The sequence below is a fragment of the Plasmodium reichenowi genome, chromosome 9 (assembly GCF_001601855.1).
Source record: "Plasmodium reichenowi strain SY57 chromosome 9, whole genome shotgun sequence".
NCBI classification, from domain to species: Eukaryota; Apicomplexa; class Aconoidasida; order Haemosporida; family Plasmodiidae; genus Plasmodium; species Plasmodium reichenowi.
Genome location: NC_033654.1, coordinates 286094 through 288073, shown reverse-complemented (window position 1 = coordinate 288073; position 1980 = coordinate 286094). Strand labels below are relative to the sequence as shown.

At 21.0% G+C, this 1980-nt stretch overlaps 2 protein-coding genes across 2 annotated transcripts; one reads left to right on the top strand and one right to left on the bottom strand.

Moving 5' to 3' along the window:
• Positions 1–102: 102 nt before the first annotated feature.
• PRSY57_0906000 (peptide deformylase) lies at positions 103–972 on the top strand (the record flags this gene model as incomplete). The annotated part of the gene is made up of 2 exons (XM_020114769.1): positions 103–372; positions 517–972. The coding sequence occupies 2 exons, from the start codon at positions 103–105 to the stop codon at positions 970–972; spliced, it is 726 nt and encodes a 241-aa protein (XP_019970469.1).
• Positions 973–1295: 323 nt separating this feature from the next.
• On the bottom strand, positions 1296–1871 carry PRSY57_0905900 (apicoplast ribosomal protein L35 precursor, putative; the record flags this gene model as incomplete). Its single annotated transcript, XM_012907299.2, has 1 exon — positions 1296–1871. One exon carries the CDS (start codon positions 1869–1871, stop codon positions 1296–1298), a length of 576 nt encoding a protein of 191 aa, XP_012762753.2.
• Between the last annotated feature and the right edge of the window lie 109 nt (positions 1872–1980).

Here is a 1980-nt window from a genome sequence, read left to right as displayed (position 1 = left end):
AAAAAAAAAAAAAAAAAAAAAAAAAAAAAAAAATGATAGAGAAGATGATATAATAAACTATTTTATATAATATAAAATATATATATTTTATATATATATAATATGTTGATGTATTATTCGCTTTTCCTTTTTAATTTAATAATATGTTGTAACATTACAAGTATTTATGGATATATACACAAAGCTAGATCACTTGAACCATATATAAAAAATGATCAGATAAAAAATTATAGTAGTAATATAAAACAAAAGAGAAAAAGCTCTTTATATTTATTAAAAAATGAAAAGGATGAGATAAAAGTCGTCAAGTACCCGGACCCTATATTAAGGCGACGAAGTGAAGAAGTCACAAATTTTGATGATAATTTGAAGGTAATGAAAATGTACATATATATATAAATAAATTAATATATATATATATAATACACATATTACAATATATATATATATTTACATATGTATGTATGTATGTATGTATGCATGTTTTTATTTATTTCATTTTATATTATTCTTTAGAGAGTTGTGAGAAAAATGTTTGATATTATGTACGAGAGCAAAGGTATTGGTTTGTCTGCACCACAAGTAAATATAAGCAAACGAATTATTGTATGGAATGCATTATATGAAAAAAGAAAAGAAGAAAATGAACGAATATTTATTAATCCGTCCATAGTAGAACAAAGTTTAGTTAAAGTAAAATTAATAGAAGGATGTTTATCATTTCCTGGAATAGAAGGAAAAGTTGAACGACCTAGTATAGTATCTATATCATATTATGATATTAATGGATATAAACATTTAAAAATTTTGAAAGGTATACATTCTAGAATATTTCAACATGAATTTGATCATCTTAATGGTACATTATTTATTGATAAAATGACACAAGTCGATAAAAAAAAAGTAAGACCAAAACTTAACGAGCTAATTAGGGATTATAAGGCTACTCACACAGAAGAACCAGCCCTATAACAACAAAAAGGGGAATCAATATATACATACATAAAAACACACACAAATATATGTATATATATATATATATATATGTTTGTACATATTAATATCTATGTACAAATATTTTTGTGGTGACAAATGTTATTTTTTTTTTTTTTCCATTTTTTTTGAAAAAAAAAATTAAAATAATTAACATTATTATTATAAGAATGTTTCACAATGTTATAAAAATATATAAAGTATGAAAAAATATAATCACAAAAAAAAAAAAAAAAAAAAAAATACATATATATATATATATATATATATATATATATATTATACCACATTCAGATTTATTTTCATTTAAAAATAACACTTTTATATTTTTTCTGAATTCGTCCAGAATCTATAGTTGTAGTTTTCCTGAGTGAAGCTTTATTTGAGGAAGTTTTTTTTCTCAAGAAATGATTTCGTCCTGGCTTCTTTCTTATGAGTTTACCATTTTTCGTTAATTTAAATCTTTTAGCAATAGATTTATTCGTTTTTGGTTTAATATTTGTACAACCACGAACATGTAAAATAAAATCGCTTTTGTGAATTTTTGTTTTTTTTTCTGTTTTTAAGATATGATAAGTAAGACTTATATAGAAATATTTTATTTCATTTAACAATTTGTTACGTGGAAATAAAACCAATTGTTGAGGAATAAAATTTTTGTGTAAACTATTTGTTTTTCTTATCATATTATTATATATGTTCATTTTCTTATTTATATTCTTTTTCTCTTTTTTTTTCATATTATATTTTATGTTTGAGTATATATCTATTCCCCCTACCTTATTCATACATGCTGCTTTATTGATTTTATATTTTATACCATATGTATAGCTTCGTATAAAAATAAACATGAACAACTTAACCAAGAGACACTTCATAATTCTTTTTTTTTCATAACATGTAACATTTTATGTTTTTATATCTACCAAATGGAAAAAAAAAAAAATAAATAAATAAATAAATAAATAAATAAATAAACAAATATAT